Raw genomic sequence first — 21,085 nt, 5'->3', positions numbered from 1 at the left:
TGGCATAAAGTCCACTTGATCATGGTGTATGATCCTTTTAATGTATTGTTGAATTTGGTTTGCAAATATTTTGTTGAGGATTTTTGCATCTATGTTCATCAGACATATTCGCCTGTAATTTTCTTTTCTTGTGGCATCCTTGTCTGGTTTTAGTATCAGGGTAATGCTGGCCTTGTAAGATGAGTTTGGAAGTGTTCCCTTCACTTCATTTTTTAGAAGAATTTGAGAAGGATTGGTATTAGTTCTTCTCTCAATCTTTGGTAGAATTCACAGTGAAGTTGTCTCGTCCTGGACTTTTGTTTGTTGGGAGGTTTTTGATTATCAATTCAAATCCTTACTAGTAATTGGTCTGTTCAGATTTTCTATTTATTCATGATTCAGTCTTGGTAGGTTGTATGCTTCTAGAAATTTATCCATTTCTTCTAGGTTGTCCAATTTATTGGCATATAATTATTCATAGTAGTCTCTTATGATCCTTTGTATTTCTGTGCTATTGGTTATAAAGTCTTCTCTTTCATTTCTGATTTTATTTATTTGAGTCCTCTTTCTTTTTTTCTTAGTGAGTCTAGCTTAAGGTTTGTCAATTTTGTTCATCTTTTCAAAGAACCATCTCTTAGTTTCACTGATATTTTCGATTGTCTTTTTAGTCCCTATTTCATTGATTTCTGCTTTGATCTTTGTCATAGCTTTCCTTATACTAACTTTGGGCTTTGTTTTTCTAGTTCTTTGAGGTTTAAAGTTAGGTTGTTTATTTGAGATCTTTCTTTTTTCTTGAGGTAGGCATTTACCACGATGAGCTTCTCTCTTAGAATTGCTTTTGCTACAGCCCATAAGTTTTGTTATGCTGTATTTCCATTTTCACTTGTCTCAAGGTATTTTTTATTTCTCTTTTGATATCTTCTTTGACTGTTGGTTGTACACTGGCGTGTTGTTTAATCTCCATATATTTGTGAATTTTCCAGTTTTCTTCTTGTAATTGATTTCCAGTTTCATACCACTGTGGTCAGAAAAGATCCTCAATATGATTTCAAACTTCTTAAATTTATTAAGAATTGTTTTGTGGCCTAACATATGGTCTATCCTGGAGAACATCCCATGTGGATTTGAGAAAAATGTGCATTCTGTTGCTTTTGAATGGGATGTTCTGTATGTGTCTGTTAAGTACATCTGGTCTAATGTGTCATTTAAGGCAAATGTTTCTGTCTGGATGATCTATCCATTGATGAATGTAGGGTATTAAAGTCCCCTACTTTATTGTATTGTTATCTATTTCTCTTTTTAGGTCTGTTAATATTTGCTTTATATATTTAGGCACTCCTATGCTGGGTACATAAATATTTACAAATGTTATGTCCTCTTATTGGATTGACCCCTTCATCATTATACAACGACCTTGTCTCTTATTACAGTCTTTGTCTTAAAGTTCATTTTGTCTGAGATAAGTATAGCTACCCCAGCTTTCTTTTGGTTTCCATTTGCATGGAATATCTTTTTCCACCCCTTCATTTCAGTCTCTGTGTGTCTTTACAACTGAAGTGAGTCTCTTGTAGGCAGCATATAGATGGGTCTTGTTTTTTTTATCCATTTGGCCACTCTATGTCTTTTGATTGGAGAATTTAGTGCATTTACATTTAAAGTAATTATTGATAGGTATGGAGTTATTGCCATTTTGTTAATTGATTTCTAGCTGTTTCATAAGTCCTTTCTTCCTTTCTTCTTCTGTTGGTCTCTTCTTTTGTGATTGAATGATTTTCTGTAGTGGTATGCTTAGATTCCTTTCTCTTTATCTTTTGTGTATCTACTATAGGTTTTTGCTTTGCAGTTACCATGAGGCTTACGTAAAATAACATATTTACAACAATCTGTTTAAGTTGATAGCAACTTAAGTTTGAATGTATTCTAAAGCTCTACATTTTTATTCCTCCCCAATGTTTTATGTTTTTGATGTCACAACGTACATCTTTTTATCCTGTATATACATTAACAAATTATTATAAAGTTCTTTTTGCTACTTTTGTCTTCTAATCTTCATACTGGCTTATAAGTGATTAACACACCTCCTTTACAACGTTAGATTATTCTGAAAGACTGAGGGTACATTTCAGTCTGCTGTCTCTGCTCTGTGCCCTGGGGGAGGGTAGCCCATTGAGCACTGTTTCTGCATTTGTAACAGCACAGTGGAATCTGAAAGTGCAAGTTCTACTGGCCATCAGAGCCAGTTGATCAAGGGGTGTCTCCTGGTCAGCAGCTGCCAGACTAGTGCACAAGTTCCCACCTGGGAGATTCCGGTGACCTGAAGCAAGGCAGAGGGAGAGCACAAAGATGGCGCCCACTGGCATCTGTCCCCAGAGAGCACCTCAGTAGGATCGCAGAAGTGCACCAATCAAGAAGTCTGCCCTTCAGGCCAAAGCTTCAAGACAAACAAATATGCCTCTCTCACAGAAAAACTGGGGATGTGTTTCAGTCTGCTATCTCTGTGCTGTGCCCTGTGTCCAGAGTGGTAGCCAGACAAGAAGCATCTCTCCATATCTTAGAGTCCTACACAGCCACAGCACAAGCCTTGCTGGCCACCAGAACCAGGCAATCAGGGGCATCCCCTGGGTGGCATCCACATAAACCAGGACACCAGATATAAAAACTGGGCACCAGATGCGTATACAAGCTTCCCTCCAGGAGAACCCAGCATTCTGGAGCATGGCAGAGGAGGAGCATGAAGAGAGCACCTGCCCTCCCAGATCTCTTGAGAGGATTACAGTCAGCCCATAGATGTGTGTTTAATTAGAATTCTGCCCCTCAGGCTGCAGCTATGAAGACAAACTAATAGGCCTCTTTCACAGAAAGACCAAGTGCCTCAGTCTGTTGTCTCTCTGCTGTGTCTGGGTGTGGCAGCCAATTAAGAACTTTCTCCACTCGTTACAGTACTATGGGACCTGCGAGCATAAGCCCCTCTGGCCACCAGATCCAGGCTATCTAGAGGTGTCCTGACAAACCTGGGGTGCCAGATGAGTGTACAAGCTCCTTTCTGGGAGATACTGGTGACCTGGAGCAAGGCAGAGGGAGAACACAAAGAAGGCACCCACCGGCCTCCGTCTTTAGAGTATTTCAGTAGGCCCCTAGATGTGTGTTAAATTAGATGCCAACTCCTCAGGCTGATGCTTTAAGACAAGCAAATAAGCCTCTTTCACAGAAAGTCTGGGCACTTTTCATTCAGCTGCCTCTGTGCTGGGCCCTGGGTTGGGTGAGTCCGCATGTGTGAGCCCTTTAACAACTGTTTCTCGGCTCTCTATAGCATTGTGGGTCTCGTGGACACAAGCCCCACTGGCTTTCAAAGCTAGATGTTTTGGGAGCTCATCTCTCAGGTGCAGGTTGGGGTTCAAACTTTTTGCTCCTCAGGGAGAAGCTCAGGGTTGTGACTTCCCTCCCAATTGTGGGTCACTGCGCTGGGGGTGGGGTTTATGGTGAGATTGTGTCTCAGCCTCTCCTACCCATTTTGATGTGAGTTTTTTCTCGTTTGCCCAATGTGTAGGAGTTGCTCAGCTAGTTTTTGTTTTTTTTTCCAGAGGAAATTGTTCCGTATGTAGCTGTAGACTTGGTGTGTGCATCGGATGAGATAAGTTCAGGATCCTCCTAGGTCACCATCTTGAACTCAAACCCACTCCTTCCTTTTTGATACAATCTTTTCCCTTGGCTTCTATGACACCACACACTCATTCTCTTCCTCGTCATTCCATTTAGCCTTCCTTTCTGTCCAATCCCACGTCTCCATTGCAGCCATCCTCCTTTACCTGGCTCATAATTGCTACAGTTTCTTGGCCCTGTTTCACTCTCAATTTCTACATGCCCCTTAGGCAATCTCATCTATGGCATGGGTTAAGTTTCTACCCACATGATTACTCCCAAATATATCATCTCGGCCCTGACTTCTTTGAGCTCCAGACACACATATTCAACTGCTTCCTTGACATCTCGATGGAATGTACCAAAGGTACTCCAAATACATCTTGTCCAAAATTGAACTCATGATCCCTCCCCCGGGCCCCACAAATCCCGACCCTTTTTCAAGTCTTCCTATCTTAGTGAATGGCACCACTATTCATTAGACTATACCAACCAGAAAGCTAGGAATCATCTTTGGCATCTCCCTCTGTCTCACCAATCCAACACCATAACTGATAATTCTACCTTCAGAATATCTAAAGCCTCTTAACTGGTCTCCCTGTTTCAATTCTTGTTCCTCTACAATCTATTCTTCAATCTTCAGCCAGTGTTGCCTTTTCAAAACAGAAATCTGATCATGTTAACTCCTTGTTTAAAATCTTTCCATGGCTCTTATCTTTATCATATAATGCCAACATCCTTGACATGGCCAACAACCCCTTGCTTTGCCTGGCCCTTGTATTCCTATCCAGCCTTATATTTCTGCCCTCTCTCTACTGAGGAAAGTGCAAAAGGGTCAGAGTATTCCTTCTACTTTCACTTTGCTGGAAAGGAAGCTTAGCTATAAGGCCCAGGCACGCCCTCTGTTTTAATCTCTCAGATAAAAACATTCTTGTCCAATGAAGGCCAGAAGTTCTGGAGCTCAGGCCCTTTTGGGAAATCGAACAGACCCATCTTCAGGCAGAGGCTGAAGGCAATTGCAGGTATTACCAAAATGTTTTGGATGTGTATTTAATATGGAACATAGGAGGAAATATATCCTTATTAAAAATAATCAAACTATGGTCTAGTCCAGAGAGGAGAAGAAACACTAATTTCAGCAGAACCTAAAACACTTGAGAAACAACAACATTTAAAGGGTAGACAGACGAATAAAAAGCCATGAAAGACATTGAAAAAGAGAAGCTAGAAAAGTAGAAAGAAAGCCAGGAGAGTAGTTTTCCTTAAAAGTCAAGGGAAAAGAAAGGAAATAAGTGGTCAAATAATATAATGTTGCAGAATAGTCCAGTAAAAGAAAGATTATTTTATTTATAAATTAATTCTTTTTATAAGGAATTAGCCATGCAGAGGTGTTTGGTGACCTTTATAGGAAAGAGTCTTATCAGTAGAACGAAAGAGGCAGAATCCAGGCTGAGTGAACTAGAAGTAAGGAAGTGGAGGTAGGAAGCCAAGGCGACTCTTTCAAGCCTGATCATATAGTGGTAACTGTGAGAAGGGAATACAGGACTAAAGATGTTTCTGAGTTGTTTTGTTTTGATTAAGATGGGCAAGCCTTAAGCCTGTAGCATGTTTATGCACTGACAGAAAAGAGCCAGTAGAAAGGAAGATGAGAGAGAAGATAATGGACAGACCCCAAGTTCCTGAGGACATGGTAGAAGAGGACTCCAGAACCGAGGTGGTGGGATTCACCTTAAGGGACAGAAGACACAGTTACTCCCTGAGACAAGTACTGCAGATGGGGCTGGGGAGCTGGAAGTGAGAGGTTTCCATTTGATTACCTCTATTTTTAATTTTTATTTTTTGTAAAGTAGGAGGCATAATTAAGTAAGAGAGACTTACAGTTAAATTGTGACAGTTTAAACAGATGTTATGAGTAATGGGAGGGAAAGCTAAAAGGAGACATAAAATGACACTAAGCAGCACTGAGCACCCCAATGATGCTGAAGCCCATAAATTAGGAAAAAGAACCAATGGATGTGATTGCATAAATTTTCTGCAGAAAGGCTTACCAACCCAAGGGTTAAAGCAGAGACAACTGACAATTACATTGATGACAGTTGAAGTTTTGCCAATCCAGGTGCAGAGGAAAGAAATGGGGAAATGGAGTTGAAACTGATAATGTTAGTGCTGCTCAAATAGCTATGGTAGATATGTAGTCACAGGTTAGCATAAGTTAGCATAAGGGAAGCCATCTTGTAGAAGAGAACAATATTGGAGCTATAAATAACCTGATCCACAAGGCGCCCCTTTGTTGAGTGTGCAATGCTTTAGTTTGCAAGTAGCCTGGATGAGTCCGCACCTGCTTGTGAGCAATATGCACGCTCTGCTGCTTTCCCAGCCTTAGCTCACACATAGACCTCCCTATTGTGACAAGACAGTAACTTTTCATTCTTTAAGTTTTCCCAGGAATGTAATGACCTTCAGAAAGGAGCCCCTATGCTGGTATCCCTCGCAGGTGACAAGAAAAAGGGATGATCCAGCGTCTCAAGGACTACACCACCAGATGGTCACATTCCGACCCCCCCCTTTCAGCCCATTTGCCCTATTTAACTGCTTCAAAAGTTTGTAGTTTTAAGATGGTTCTTTATGGACACTAGGCCGCCATCTTCCCCCTTGCTAGCAAGCTGAGGTCAAAAAAGACCCTTTCTCTCCTACCACCTGGCCTCTGGACTGTTGGCTTGTCTTTGCAGTGAATAGAGGACCCCTATTTGGTGATGACAATAACAGAGTGGCTGATCCAGGAAGAAGTGAAGACAAGAATGGAGACCAAAGAGTAACCTTTATAAAAGTGAGGATACAAAAGAGCTGGACAAAAAAGGAAGTTGTGGTTAAAAATTGTTTTAAATATTGGAAATGGTAGAATTTGGGACAGGGAGAAGGAAGGAAGACTTAAAAAATGGAAGTATGTGGAGGAGTAATCAGGACCCTGGTAGACAAGAGCAACAGAGGAGGCCACAACACAGCCAGGAGGCACTGGGGACTCAGAATGTCGACCTGATTTTAGAGTCTTTACTTCACAAAAAATGTGATACCTGTGAAAGAGTGATGTGAAATGTTAAGTTGCTGTAGAAATGTCAGATTTTCTGGGTGGTGACAGTCACATCACTGTTGTTTATTTTTATCATTGTGATCAGTATTTAGATTACGTTCCCTTTAAAAGATCAGCTTTGTATAAGAAGATATTGCTAATTGCTATGACTAATGAAATTAGTAAAGTACCAAACCTTGTATGTTGAAAGTAGACTCCAGTAATTCAATATATTTCACTCGTTTTCTTGATTTAATGCTATGAAAACCTTCCACCTCCATAAAAGAAAACATAAATCAACATGCCTGGATAGTAATCTTCATAAATATCCTCCGTTTTTTCTGACTTCAAGGGTACAGACAATGTTCTAAATGTTTTATATTTCAGTGTTTCCTTTTCTGCTGTTTTAGCTGGCTGATTCTCTGATGGTGTGAGATCTTTGCATTTTTGCTTTTCATATTTTAAAAGTCTGCTATGAAAAAGAAAATAAGATGCTATGGTTAACATTCTCTATAACTTAAAGTTTAAGTCTTTATTTCGTACTTTATAATACAATATAATATCTATCCTTTCAAGCAATTTTTGATAAGCACTTTGAAAAGCATATCCAAAACATAGTCTAGTTAAATGCTAAATAGGTCTAACTGATGTTACCATTGAAATTTTAAAGCTAGAAGAGACTTAAGAATCCTCATCTAATTTTAAAAGATGAAGAAACGTTACCCAATTAAGTTAGTGGCAGAGTGAGGTTGGAATACGGTTTTCTGAAATTTTATACTTGTATATTACCCTCCCTTATAAAACCACCACCAACAACAACTCACATCAGGATTAAAACCAAAATCTTTTCACAACACATTAGCCAACTGTCTGCTTCGTAAATGTTGGAAAAACCTTTTCATAAAAACAGAATCCAAAATCAGTGCCTACTATCGACTTATGCCATAGACCATGTTTTTACAAGCAGAGGAAATTCAGGGTTCTGTAAATCCTTACATATACTTCTCAGTGGAAAAATATCCATTGGTACGTAAAATAAAAATACTTAATCACATGAATAAGGTAACACTTCTCTGCAAAGACAAATAAAGCACAACTTCTTTGAACTTGTTTATGGACAGCTTTATTAGGTATTCCTAATACCTAATATTAGCACTTCGAGTTAATTTGTGAGCATTTTGTGAGTCTCATTTGGTTTATCAACACCTTGAACAGTTTCCTCTTCACTGAAATGTCTATCCACATCCTTTGTTTTGTTTTGTTTTTTTGTACTGAATTGTTTACCATTATCTTAACAATGTTTAGGAATTCTTTCCATATTTTGGATAGTAATCTTTTGTCATCTTTTTATGTGTTGAAAATAGCTTCTGTTTTGGACCTATCTTTTCACTTTCTTGATGAAGTCTTGATAAACAGAACTCAACTTTAATCTAATTTACCTATCTTTACCTGTATGGCTGGTATTGTTTAAGAAATCTTTTCTTGGGCCAGCCCCATGGCTTAGCGGTTAAGTGCACGCGCTCCGCTACTGGCGGCCCTGGTTCAGATCCCGGGCGCGCACCGACGCACCGCTTCTCCAGCCATGCTGAGGCCGCGTCCCACATACAGCAACTAGAAGGATGTGCAACTGTGACACACAACTATCTACTGGGGCTTTGGGGGAAAAAAAGGAGGAGGATTGGCAATAGATGTTAGCTCAGGGCTGGTCTTCCTCAGCAAAAAGAGGAGGATTAGCATGGATGTTAGCTCAGGGCTGATCTTCCTCACAAAAAAAAAAGAAGAAGAAGAAATCTTTTCTTACTCCAAGGTGATGACAAAATTCTCTTATATTTTTTCCTTTAAAGTTTGCCTTTCACAAGGCTTATAATTTATTTGTAAACTCTTAAACCCTTGAGTTTTGGGTATGGTGTGAGGGGCAGATTCAATTTCTCCCCCCTCCACATAAGGTTATGCAATTGTCACAACACCAATATTAAAGACCCCCATCCTTTCCCTCACTGACCTGTAACAGCAAGTCTGTCATCACTCACAATGTAGAGAATTCTCTCTCCCTGGTTCTTCACTTTTATTTGTCTATCCTCGTTTCTATATCACACTGCTTTAATTACTATAGTTTTGATAGCTGTAGATTAATACCCCCAAATTGTCTTTCTTGATGAGTGCTTACATATTCTTGGCCCGTTGCTTTTCTACATAAATTTTGTGTTCTCAATTAAATTTTCTAATTTTCTCCATAAAAGTCAAACACATCATTTTAAAAATAATTTTTTCTAGGTACCTTATTTTTCATGACTATTACAAATGGTAGCTATGATTTAATTACATTTTCAATCTATTGTTGGACTACAGAAATGCAAGTCACTTACATAGACTGATTTTACTCCAGCAGCCTTGCTGAATTCACTTATTAATTATAAAACTTTGTAAATTCTTTTGTACTTTCTTTGCAATCACATCATCTGTGAATGATTTCAGTTTATTTCTCCTTTTTCAAAACTTAGAGCTTTCATTTCTTTTTGTCTTTTTTTTTCTTCTTTTTTGTGTTATTGCCCTAGGACCTAGAATAGGATGTCAAATAGAAGTGGCAATAACAAGCATTCTTGTCACTTTTCTGAATTTGAAAGGAATGCTTTTAACACTTGACCATTAAATATGATATTTGCTTTAGGTTTTTGGTAAATGCTCTTAATCAAGTAGTTTGCTAAGTGTTTTTATAATTAGGAGATATTGAATTCTATCAAATGCTTTTCTCCCTTTAATCTAGTAACGGTAATTGATAGATTTTCTAATGTTGAACTAATCTTGCATTTGATTTTGATGTATCTTCCATTTTTATACACTGCTGTAATTTGTAAGCTAATATTTTCGGGGCGATCTTTTGCTTCTAAGGTCGTGAAAGAAACTGACTTGGAAAGTTGTATAAACAACCCTCATAAATTAAGCTAGGGACTATTTTCTCTTTTTCTATTCTGTAGAAGAAGTTGTATAAGATTGGAATTATCTGTTTCTTGAATTTTTGTTGGAACTCATAAATCTGTTAGAAACTCAGAGACTCTGTAAATTTGTCTGGGCCTGCTGTGTGTGGTCTGTAGGGGGAACAGTGGCAGTTAGGGGGTTGGTAGTGATTCATAACTACTAATTCAACAATTTTAGTGGTTAAGACAGTTCATCATATCTATTTCTTGTTGAGTCTATTTTGTTTACATTTTTCTTAAAATTTTTATGTTTCTAACTTCTTGCCATGAAATAATTTTCTCTTATCTTTTTCGTTGCAGATCTCTCTGTACTTATCTGCCTTTTCTGATCTAATATTGGTCACAGGGCCATTGGCTGGGACTACTCCACAGTGCACCGTTCACACTATGGTCTCCTTGGATTTGTGTTTCTGGAGGCAACATGTAAAGAGAACATGTTGTGAATGGTGCTTCCTGGAGTTGTGCAATGTCACAACCCTATTTGTCTATTTGTGACTTCTTTCTTGATTGATTTTGTCAAAGCTTCGTCAGTTTTATTGACAACTATTGCTTTTGCTGTTTTCTCTATTTTATCTTTCATTTCTATTTTGTTAATATCTGATCATGTTTATCTCCTTCCTTCAACTTTCTTTGGGATTATTCTGTTCAGTTTTTCCCCCCCTTACTTCTTGGATTGTTAACTCATCAATTTTTCAGCCTTTCTTGTTTTTTCATATAAGTTTTTATGACTATAAATTTCTCTCTAAACACTGAGTTAGCTATGTCACACAATTTTTATATGTTGACATAAACATAGTTAATGCAGTAGTTTAAGCCCCTTCCTTCTTCCCTCCTTTCTTCCTTCCTTCCTTTCTTTCTTTCACTATATTCAGTTCTAAGTTTTGAAAATTTTTTAAAATGAGTTTTATGGTCTAACAAGATGAAGTACTGTAATTGTTCCATATGACCTAGAAAAGAATGTGTAACCGTCTTTTTACTTTTCATCTATTGGTACCTTTTTGCCTTTCAAGATGTTTCCACACATGCATTTTATTGTTTTATTCAGTTTGATATTTAAAAAAAGAAAAAGGTTTAGTTCATTTGCATTTATTGTGATTACAGACATTTTGGGGATTTATTTCTGTCATCTTGTTTTGTTTTCTATGTATCCATTATCTTTTCTCTCCTACTTTCTATCTCTATCTTTTCATTTTTCTTTCTGGAAAATTTCTTCAACTTTATCTTTCAACTATTCTCTCAATCTTCATTTCTGCTATTATATATTTAATTTCCAAAAGCATTTTCTCCAAATGTTCCATATTTTTTTGTTCTCTAAACATTAACTGTTTCTTCTGTCACCTCTCTGATCATCTAATGATAGGTTTGTGGTGGTGGTTGTTGAACTTTTCCTCTTCCTGCATTGTATTTCCTCCAAGCTTCTTTGATTTGTTTGGGTTTCTATTACGCTATAAACTTTCCTCAAATAATCATGGGTTATCTGCTTATATTTAAGAATCGCCACTAAAATAGCAATGAGACAGCTCTTCATGCGCTAGTGGAGTTCATCAACTGGTAGATTTCACTATAGGATAATCTGGGGCTTTGCTGAGGTGTTCCTAACTGTCATCATCTGTAGATCTTTCCTTTTGGCTGGCCAGTTTCCCAGAGAATAATTTTCTGAGCTTTTGGCTGTGAGCTTTCTCAAAGTCAAGCAGAGGAAGAAGACCAATGATCCCTTTGATTTGAGTACAGTAATCTACTCTCAGCTGTGCTTGGTATCCCCACAGCCTGGATCATTTCTGTTGGAATGCAGGAAGAAACAGCGTCTTGGCTGCGAGAGATAAGGAAGGGGATCGGGGTTCTAACTGCTTCTTATACAAACTTTCAACTTACTGATTTCAGTCTCAGCAGCACTGCCACTTTCAGAGGCATCTACTATCCCGAATTCCTGAATTTTGGGGGGTGGGGGAAGTAAGTGTAGGAGGGGGATGATGGGGGGATGAATCAGCCGGCTTCTGGGCTTCACCCACTGCCATCTTAGGTTGACACTTTCTGCTTTGCAAAATAATCACTTACCCTTCTGTTTGCAAGCTTCCAAAATTTCACTGGTATCTCCCACTTGCTTTTGTTTCATCTCTCATTCTCTTGTGGGTTTATTCTTTTTTGATCTCTTTATCATTTTATCATCTTTATCATCACTATCACTTTAGTGGAATTTTAGGAAGGAGAGAAGTAAAAGTATGGGTTCGATCCATCATGTTTACATAGAGGTCAATAATATTTTCAAGTATTTTCTCACCTCCATTATTTTTTTCCTGAGGGGATACTGATCCATGCAGAGGAATGTGATAAAGAAAAATAGCACATGAATCTCTTTTCTCCATCTGCTCTGAGCTGCCATTTTCTATCCATAATCCATACCTGGAACTAACCACCTTTTGCCTTCCTGGGATCTCTCAGTTGTTGGTTAATTTCTCACACCCATCAACTTCTTTCTCATTTTTTTTGGAATATCCAAGATTGGTCTGGAGGAAGGAGCCAGCAGCCAGTTAATTTGCCTGTCTTGTCGGGAACCACTCCCTAAGAAACTAAGGTTTTCTAAATTCTAGAACCCTCATCCAATCCTCATATGGAACTTTATGTTTTTCACTGTCAGAATGGCTTACCATTAGCCATATATTGTTGAAATTTTAATTTTATTATATCTCATTTTACCTTGGTTTTGTGTTGCTTTTCTCTTTGTTCGTGTCTTGATTTACTGTGATCAAATCGATGGGTATATATGTCTCCATATTTTTTTTCCCTGAACAAAACTATGAAGTAATGGGCTGTAAAAAATACATTCACATTATTTTTTTAAATATAAAAGATGATTTCACAGCTATGACTATTGGTACCCAAAACTGCATATATATTTCCCAACATCTCACTAAGCTTAATTTAATATCCCGATTACCTTCAAGTGTTTCTTATATATAGTGTAATTTCTAGACCCTTCACTATGTTACTTATCCTTCTCAGGGCAGTCTCTATATTGTCTAACTTCCTCTCTCAGACAATTTTTTACTTCTCACGTTGATGGGTTTATGTACATATAATTTTAACTTACCTGAAATTCCATACTAAAGATAATGATATGTTTTAAAATCATCTCCTCAGGGAAAATTATCAAGAAGAACTTAAGGAAGTCAACAGAACTGGTAGCATGAGCGGTTGAACTCCTTTCCCCATTCACTAGGTACTAAAAGGCCACATCCATATACTCCCAGCATTCCTCAGATAGAACAGAACAAAAGGGAGCGTGTTTTGAAATATGTAAAAGAGAGGGTCTCCTTTTTCTAAGATTTCTAAAATCTAACAAGATACAGAGAGCCTCCAAATAAAGATGTGATATGCTGCATGGAAGAAGTATCCTCCAATTAAAGAATTTAAGCCAAGATGCCAGCCTATAATCAGTGTAGGATAGAAAAAGCTCTCGCTGGCAAGTCAATAAGCTTCAGACAAATCAAATAAGACAGACCAAAATAGGCCAGGGGCAAGAGTAGTTCTTAGTGGAATAGAAATGATAGAAATCTCTACACCAGATATGAAGCTCACAACTACAATATCAATGTAGGATGGTCTACCTAGTGATGAGACTCAGGGTCCAGAACCAATCAGGACCCAATACCAGGAATGGCCACAGAAGGATCATTCACTGCAGCCAAAAACTGAAGGATACAACTTTAGGGCCCAGCCTTGAGATAAGATGAAGAAACAGATCATAAGGGAGATTCCCACTAGATTCGAAAGCATGCCTGAATCAAATCCATTCTGGACTTGCAATAGCATAGAGATCAGCAGAATTTTTCTGAAAAAAGGCCAAAGAGTAAATATTTTGGGCTTACGGGCCAGAAGGCAAAATCGAAGATGTTACATAGGTATTCATATAACAAAAGAAAAAACAAATTTCTACAAATGTTTTATTGATGAAATTCAATATATGATAATAATTGAGTATATATTTTTTTAATATAGGACTATTAATGAGAAAAACAGAATTCTTTTGAGAGGGATAATATGTCATTTAATTGGGATTCAAAGTTCGTGTTACCTATCATCAAACTGGTTGTGATTGTTCCTTTGTAAAAACCATTCTCAGCTTGTGGACCATAAAGAAACAGGTGGCAGGCTGGATTTGACTGACAGCGCATCATTTGCCAGCCCCTACAATAGAGTATATGTTAATGCCAAATCTGCTTTAACTTTGGAGTGGCTCATATTTTCCTGCTACCATCATTACCATCAAACATCAATTGACATAAGAAAAGTTGTGCAATATCACTATTAATCAAACAGTGTAAAAAATCAAAAGTTATTCTTTTTTCCTATCAGGCAAGTGAAAAATATCTAATCTCACACTTCTCCACAGCAACATTCAAATGCCAGAACATTTCCTCAGAGAAAAAAGAGTGGCTTAAGAATTTTATATAGAGCCGAGTTTTCATGTAAGTATGAAGATAACAAACATTTCAAACATGCAAAGTTCAGGAAAGATATCACCCATGAGCCCTTCCTGTAAAAAGTACACAATAATAAATCCCATTAATACAGAGAAGAAGACAAAAAACATGGTAATAAAGAAAATAATAGTAAGAGCATTAAAGTCATTTAAATACAGAATTAAATCAAAACAACTATGAGACTTATGATTACAGAACAGAACCTTGATAGTATAGAAATAATAGCATAAGTACTAAAACATATCAAGATGGAGAGAAGAGAAGGTAAATGGAATGTAGGGAGCATAAGTGCTATGATTTCCTCATCTTTCAGATACAGAGGTCAGCAGACACTATTTAAAGCTGGTAAATAAAATAACAGAAATTTAACTATATTATTAAAAAGTATAAAGGGACCCATAAAAAGAACTAAATATAATATAAACAATGAAAATTTGGGAGTACGAGGCATCAGATAAAATGTAAATGCATGAATTGGGTTCTAATTTCTTCATTTCGCAATGTGGAGTCCATAGATGTTATCTAAAAATGCATAGATTGCAAAATAAAGGTTGAAATATAATGTGTTGTTATAAGTCTAGAACTACTAAAATAATGCATGAACCTTCCAAAGTATCCGAAGTGAAACATAACTACATGTTTACACAAAAGAGGGATTTAAAACATCAAAAAAAAGTTGAAATCAAGTATAGCTATGGTTGACTTTAGTAGGTTGCCTATGCAGCACTCATTCCCTCCTTTCCCAAACATTATCCTAATTTTTATTCAGGTAGATCTGAATACATTATCAAGAAAAAAAGGAACAGAGGTGGAAAAAATGAAAGACAAGTTAACTAGTATAGAGGACAGAATGATAAATCTGACATAAAACAAACCAGGAGTCTGGAATAAGAGAGAAAATGAGAAATATAACAACTGAGAGTTTTCCAGACACCAATCTGTAGTTTCATAGACTCCAACAAATTCTAAGCAGGATGAACATATATATATAAGTATACACGGGCAAGTGTACACACATATACACATACATCTCTCCAATATAGTGAACCTGCAGAGTGCCAAAAATAAAGAGAAGTTCACAACAGTAGCCAGAGATAGATTTCTTAAAATGGAAAACAATGAGGCTAAGAATGGACTTCTTGAGCAAAAAAAAAAAAAAAAAAAAAAATCTAAATTGAAAACAATGGTATAATATCTCCAATGTGCTATGGAAAATAACCACCAACTTAGAATTCTATACCTGGCAAAAATATGTTTCAAAAATGAAGGCAAGTGGTCTGGCCTGGTGGCATAGCGGTTAAGTTTGCATGCTCTGCTTTGGCGGCCCAGGGTACTCTGGTTCAGATCCTGGGTGCAGACCTACTCAGTGCTCATCAAGCCATAGTGAGTTAGCGTCCCACATAGAAGAGCTACAACTCTACAACTGTGATACACAACTATGTACTGGGGCTTTGGGGAGAAAAAAGAAAAAGAGGAAGATGGCAACAGATGTTAGCACAGGGCCAATCTGCCTCAAAAAAAAAATGAAGGCAAAATAAAGACATTTTCAGGCAAATAAAAATCAACAACACTCATAAAAAGTATTCTAAAGGGCTTCAAAAGGAAGGAATATGATCCCAGGATGAGAACTCTAAGATGCAAGAAATAATTACCAGCAAAAGAAGTAATGAATATGTGGATAAATCTAAACAAACATTGTGCAAAATAGTAATTATTTCTTTTGGGATTAAAAGTGAGATAGAACTAAAATACACAACAATAATAGTATAGAGGTCAGGAGGGGATGATCAAAATTAAATTGTTTTAAGATCCGTGTATTTTCTGGAAGAAAATTAAAATTGATTTAATTTACACTTTTTGGTAAATTAAGTGTACATCTTAAAATTTCTACTGTAACCACAAAATAAAGTGGCAGAAATAAATATAAATGTATTAATAATTACTGTCCCCCCCACACACAAAAATGAAGAGTGGAATGGATGTTAGCTCAGGGCTAATCTTCCTCAGCAAAAAAAAAAAAAAAAGAAAAAGAAAAGAAAAAATTAAATCTTGTGAGATGCATCTAAAGAGGTACATAGAGGTAAATGTAAAGCCTTAAATGTTTATACTAGAATAGAAGAAAGACTTATTATCTAAATTAAACATCTCAATTAAAAAGTTAGGAAACACAAAACTTTATAAATCCAAAGAAAGTAGAAAGAAGGAAATAATAAAGATTAGAGCAGGCCTCTGGACGTCAGCAAAATGGCAGAGTAGAAAATACCAGCCTTTGCCACCCACAAGAAACAACAAATAGACAGCTATCCACGAATGAAAATAGACCTGGGAGGGCTCAAGAGTATTAAGAACCTACAGCAACACACAGGAGGAAAAAAAAGAGAATAACTACACACATACAAAAAAATCCCTGGGGAGACTGGCCTAGCTGAGACATCTGGAGATGGCTAAGAACAAAGTATAAGAGGGTGGGCTATCAGTATCAGTCATGTAGCAGGTGCCATCACAGTCCCCAGTGGGATGCTCTGCAGAGGACCCTGACTACATTTGCTGCAGAGAATCTCAGCAGCCCCTGCAACAGCTGTGGACTCCCCACAGCTCTCACAGTGGAGGATCTGGTAGTGTTTGTTGGTATAGACCCCAGCAGCCTGTTCTGCAAAGGACATCTGCAGCATTAGCCATTGACAGCCATTGCTGCCATGGAACCCCCAGAGAGGGAGACACTGCTGCACCCTTCCTTCCAGAAGGAACTGCTGCTGCACTGCCCGAGGACCAATGCTGCCACCCTCTAGCCTTTCACATGCCCTTGATCCCAGAGCACCAGCTGCTCCACATTTGCCCACCTTTCAGACCCTGTCTCTGCAGCTGCTTGCATGTGACCACACTCCTAACCCCAGCTCCATGGCTGCTCTGAAAGCATCTGCATCTCAGGCACCAGAGCCACCACTGCTGTGGGCTAACTAGCTACTCAGACCCCAGAGCTTCTGTTATTCCAAAACTGCCCACACATCAGACACCAGTGCCACCACCACTACAAGAGCATCCAAGAGCCAGATCCTGTGTCAAGAGGGATGCCCTTAGCCATGACATCCCCCATGGGAGAAAAAAAGATCAGGAGGTCTCCAGCAGACTTCATCACCAAAGACCCCAATGGTCCTCACCACCACTGCAAACCCGCACTGCCTTGGCCGCTAAGAACCCCTGGGATCTATGCCAACACTGACCTCAGTGATGGAGCTACAAGGAGACTATGGTATGGGGCCTTCCCTGGAGCCAGAACTGCTACATTCACACAGCCAGCACCCTCACACCCACCCAGAGGTGGTCTTTCCCCACCAAAACCAGTCCATAACCTCTGGAAGAGGTGGCTGCTCCATCAAATGCACAGACATCAACACAAGACTACCACAAGAAACACGAAAAATCAAGGAAATGTGACACCACCACAAGAACACAACACAACAATTTTCCAGTAACAGACCCCAAAGAAATGGAGATCTATGAATTGCTGGAAGAAGAACTCAAAATTATTGTTTTAAGGCAGCTCAGCAAGCAATAAGAGAACTCAGATAGACAATTAAATGAAACCAGTAAAACAAAACAAGAACAAAATAAGAAGGTCAAAAGAGAAATAGAAATCATAAAAAAGAACAAACAGAAATTCCAGAGTTGAAGAATACAATGAATGGAAAGATAATGCAATGGCAGCGTCAACAGCAGATCGATCAGGCTGAAGAAAGAATCTGTGAACTAGAAGACAGGTCATTTGAAATTATGCAATCAGAGGGGAAAAATGATGAAGAACGAAAAAGTGTCAAGAAAGCCTATGTGAATTATGGGATACCATCAAGCAAAACAATATTAGCACATAGGAGTCCCAGAAGGGGGAGAGAGAAAGAAGCAGGAAACTTACTTAAAAAAAAAATGGCTGAAAATTTCCTGTATCTGGCGAGAGATAAGATCATCCAGGTGCATGAAGCTCATAGGTTCCCAGATTCAACACAAAGAGGACTTCACTGAGACATACTGTATTAAAACCATCAAAAATCCAAGACAAAGATGGAATTTTGAAAGCAGCAGGAAAAGAAATTCATCTCAGACAAGGGAACTCCAATCAGGCTGTCAGGGGTTTTCTCAGCAGAAATCTTATGGGCCGCGAGAGAGTGGGATGATATAGTCAAAGTAGTGAAAGCAAAAAACTGCTCACAAAGAATACTTTATCAAGAAAAGCTGTCCTTTAGAATGAAGGAGAGACAAAGGCTTTCCCAGACAAACAAAAGCTGGAGGAGTTCATCTACACTAGATCTTCCTTACAAGAAATGCTAAAGGGAACTCTTCAAGCTGAAATGAAAGGATGCTAATTAATAATATGAAAACATATGAATTTATAAAACTCACTGGTAAAGATAAGAATATAGACCAATTCAGCATAATCTAATACTGTAATGGTGATGTGTAAATCATTTAACTCTAGTATAATGGTTAAAAGACAAAATTATTAAAATTAACTATGTTACAATAATTTGTCAATGGATACATATAAAAAGATGTAACTTGTAACATCAAAACCATAAAATATGGGAGGGGGAAGTAAAACAGTAGAGTTTTTGTGTGTAATTGAAGTTAAGTTGTTTTTAGCTTAAAACAAACTATTATAATGATAAAATGCTTTACCTAAGGCTCTTGGTAACCACAAAGCAAAAACCTACAGTAGATCCATAAAAGATAAAAGCAAGAAATAAAAGCACACCACTGAGGAAAATCCTCAAATCACAAAGGAAGACAGCAAAGGAGATAGAAAGAAACAAAGGAACAACAAAACAGCCAGAAAACAGTTAACAAGATAGCGATAGTAAGTCTTTACCTATAAATAATTACTTTAAATGTAAATGCACTAAATTCTCCAATCAAAAGACACAGAGTAACTGATTGGATTAAAAAAATCCAAACACATGTCTCAACTATATGCTGCCTACAAGAGATTCATTTCAGCTTTACAGACACATACAGGCTGACAGAAAAGGGATGGGAGAAGATATTCTATGCAAACAGTAACCAAAAAAGACTAGGGGTAGTTATACTTACATTAGACAAAATAGACTTAAAGTCAAAAACTGTAACAAGAGACAAAGAAGATCATTACACAATGATATAAGGGTCAATTTATCAAGAAGATATAACTATTGTAAATATATACACACTCAACATCAGGGCACCTAAGTATATTAAGGAAATATTAACAGATCTGAAGGCAGAAATACACAGCAATGCAATACTAGAGACCTTCAATATTCCACATTTAACACAGAAAGATCATACAGACAGAAAATCAACAAAGAAATATTTGACTTGAACCACACTTTAGACTAAATGGACATAACAGACATATGCAGAAATACCACCAAACAGCAGCAGAATACACATTCTTCTAATGCACATGCAGAACATTCTCTCAGATCGATCATATGTTAGGTCAGAAAATAAGTATTAAGAAATTCAAGAAGACTGAAATCATATCAAGTATGTTTTCCAAACATAATGGTATGAAAGTAGAAATCAAAAACAGGAGGAAACCTGAAAAGTTCACAAATATGTAGAAATTAACACATTCCTGGACAACCAATGGGTCAAGGAAGAAATCAATAGGAAAATAAAAAATATCTTGGAACAAACAAAAAACTGGAAAAACAGCATACTAAACTCTACGAGATGCTGCAAAAGCATTTCTAAGAGGAAAGTTTATAGCAATAAATGTCAACATTAAGAAAAAAAGAAAGACCTTAAATAAACAATCTAATTTTATACCTCAAGGAACTAGAAAAAGAAGAACAAACTAAGCCCAAAGTTAGCAGAAGCTAATAAATAAGAGCAGAGCAGAGGTAAATGAAATAGAGACTAGAAAAATAGATCATAGTATAGATATCTATGATAGAAAAGATCACAAACTAAGAGCTAGATTTTGAAAAGATAAACAATTGACAAATCTTTAGGTAAACTAACTAAGAAAAAGAGAGAAGAGGACTCAAATTAATAAAATAAAAAATGAAAGAGGAGGCATTACAACTGATACCACAGAAATACAAAGGATCATATGAGACTATTAAGAACAACTATATGCCAAAAAAATTGGATAATCCAACAAATTGGAAATGGACGTATTCTTAGAAACATACGACCTACCAAGACTGAATCAGGAAGAAACAGAAAATCTGAACAGACCAATAACAGGTAAGGAGATTGAAGCACTAATCTAAAACCTCTCAACAAATAAAGCCCAATAGCAGATGGCTTCACTGGTGAATTCTATCAAACATTTAAAGAAGAACTAGTTTGCCAATCCTTCTCAAACTCTTCCAAAAAAATAAAAGAGGAGGGAAGACTTCCAGGGTCATTTTATGAGGCCATAAAATCCTCATAAAATATCCCAAAACCAGATAAGGACACTACAAGAAAATAAAATTACAGGCCATATCCCTGAGGAATACAGCAGCAACAATCCTCAAGCAAAAAAACTAGCAAACCAAATTAAAAGCACAATAAAAGGATCATACACCATGATCAAGTGGGATTTATCCCTGGGATGCAAAGAGGATACAATGTTCACAAATCAATAAATGTGATACAACACATTAACAAAAGAAGGATAAAAAGTATATGGTCATTTCAATATATACAGAAAAAGTATTTGACAAAATTCAGTATCCTTTTATGATAAAAACTCTCACTAATTTAGATATGGAAGGAATGTACCTCAACATAAAAAAGGCCATATATGACAAGCAAAAAGGTAACTTCATAATCAATGGTGAAAAGGTAAAAGCTTTTCCTCTAAGATCAGGAATAAGAAAAGGGTGCATTCTCACCACTTCTATTCAACATAATACTGGAAGTACTAGCCAAAGCAATTAGGCAAGAAAAGGTAATAAAAGGCAGTCAAATTTAAAAAA

The 21,085-nt window shown here is 37.3% G+C and overlaps 1 protein-coding gene across 1 annotated transcript in view; it reads right to left on the bottom strand.

The window, feature by feature from the left end:
- DNAH14 (dynein axonemal heavy chain 14) overlaps positions 1-12,431 on the bottom strand; it is a 346,391-nt gene extending 333,960 nt beyond the window's left edge. The window contains exons 1-2 of the mRNA XM_087424245.1: positions 12,355-12,431; positions 6,991-7,154 (exon numbers count right to left, since the gene is read on the bottom strand). Coding sequence (XP_087280371.1) covers positions 6,991-7,154; positions 12,355-12,431 — 241 coding nt within the window. The remainder of the gene's footprint in view (positions 1-6,990; positions 7,155-12,354) is intronic.
- Between the last annotated feature and the right edge of the window lie 8,654 nt (positions 12,432-21,085).

Source organism: Ceratotherium simum, chromosome 36, assembly GCF_057802395.1.
Source record: "Ceratotherium simum simum isolate JZ-2026a chromosome 36, ASM5780239v1, whole genome shotgun sequence".
Lineage (NCBI taxonomy): Eukaryota > Metazoa > Chordata > Mammalia > Perissodactyla > Rhinocerotidae > Ceratotherium > Ceratotherium simum.
Note: the sequence above shows the minus strand (reverse complement) of the source record. Positions and strands in the feature narration are given on the sequence as shown.